General features: G+C 31.5%; 1 protein-coding gene across 1 annotated transcript in view; it reads left to right on the plus strand.

Moving 5' to 3' along the window:
* The first annotated feature begins 252 nt into the window (after positions 1-252).
* Positions 253-1,732, plus strand: part of LOC108742638 — a 13,276-nt gene continuing 11,796 nt past the window's right edge. The window contains exon 1 of the mRNA XM_018477911.2: positions 253-551. Coding sequence (XP_018333413.2) covers positions 374-551 — 178 coding nt within the window. The 5' untranslated portion in view covers positions 253-373. The remainder of the gene's footprint in view (positions 552-1,732) is intronic.

The following is a 1,732-nucleotide window of genomic DNA, read 5'->3' on the forward strand; positions in this document are numbered from 1 at the left end:
CACAAATATATAAATAGGTAAACAGCATCCGACGTGAAGACAAGAGATTTGAAAAAAGCAGATAAATCTACGGTAATATAAATAACTGATTGACAGGTAAATAATTGTCTACGGTATGTAGTAAGTTTCTATTAAGTTTCTTAGAAATTACTTATACTGACGACGACACTACTTTAGCCAATATTCCCACTAAAGTGAAGTCGGGCCAAGTAGCTGGTGTAATAAAAGGGGTATTTTATAAATCACGGCTGCTTTGCTTTTTTCCTGTTGTTGGTTGTCAAATAAAGAATCGTTATTGTCAAAAATTAATTGCGCACTAATGTAGACAATATAAGTTTGTTGGGGAGAAATTTTAGTTAAACGCAAGAAATAAATGGCGCAAATGGAGGGCTTGTTTCTTTTGGAGGTTTTAGTAAATCATATTCGATTTTCACCCAATGTGAACCCTTTGCCTAGGAAAAAGGATGTCATGATTTTTATCAAATTCAGTAAAGTAGCAGAGTTTGACTTAAAGTTCAACAGGATAATAAAACTCCAATGCCCTAAAGAAGGTAAACCATATGTTTAATAATAACGTACTCGTCGTTTATTGAATAATAATCAATATACATTATAAAAGAAAGGGTGTAATGTGCGTGCCGCTAAAACTAAGAAATGAGTGGTGGTGCGAATAAGGGAGTTATATGGTGTGATAACCCTTCATCTCCCGTCTATGAAGAAGGTTTCCGTTTTTACCTGAAAAGCGTGGTTTTGAAGATATAAGGGCTATAAATTTCTAGAACAGTTCAGAACATTCGACAGTATTCGAGAGCATTCTAGAATAAAATAGAAAAAGTAAAGCATTAACTCATATAAAAACAATGGGAATGTTCCTGTGTTAATTAAATGTAATTAAATAGAAAAATTTATATTAACCCAAAAACTGAGAAAGAAAAATATTGGCTGACACACATATCATACTTCTTTAAAATTAAATTCCGTGGAAGCTATTTATATCTAAATAATACATCTAATGTTTGTATTTATTGTTTTATATAATGCATCTTAAAAAGAATACACTTGATCTATTAGTTAATCAGAATAGGTCACGTAAATTTTGTCGTACTTTTTTCTAAATAATGTCCTAAATATTTCGCTTCAGAAACCGCGTATCTCTTCAAATGCACCTAGAGTTGCCACCCGTATTTTATTATAAAGTATTGTAGGTACTCTATTTCGACTGTGCGTACGTTGTATTTTACAAGACATATAAAGTACGCAAAAATACTTCATTTAAGGCCTTAAGTAAACATCGTAATTTTGTAACCGATTATTCGAAATTCAGAGTATTTTTACACCAATAATATTGCACAGAAAAATGGCAAGCCATATTTACGGAACAACCTGATTTCTCAAATCTGATCAAAGTAGTGTCACTTTTGTTGTCCGTTTCGGCCACTTCAGCATTAACAGAAAGAGTTATGAACACAAAGTGGCGGAACGACAGGAATAAAGCTTCATTAAAACTAATTAAAAATGGACTTTTAGTTTAGTTAAATCTTTGTTTGCTATGTTTAGAGGCTATTAATATATTTAAGAGTGACAGCAATTTGTTACTGGCTGCTAGGTGTAATAAAAAATATGTTTTTAAAAACAAAAAATAAAATACTTTATTTTTATGCTGAGTACTTTTTTTTTAACCTTTTAGTCGAGAAATACTTTATGTAAAGCCTGAAAAGGTGGCAACCCTAGA

The sequence above is a fragment of the Agrilus planipennis genome, unplaced genomic scaffold (assembly GCF_000699045.2).
Source record: "Agrilus planipennis isolate EAB-ADULT unplaced genomic scaffold, Apla_2.0 scaffold343, whole genome shotgun sequence".
Taxonomy (NCBI): Eukaryota; Metazoa; Arthropoda; class Insecta; order Coleoptera; family Buprestidae; genus Agrilus; species Agrilus planipennis.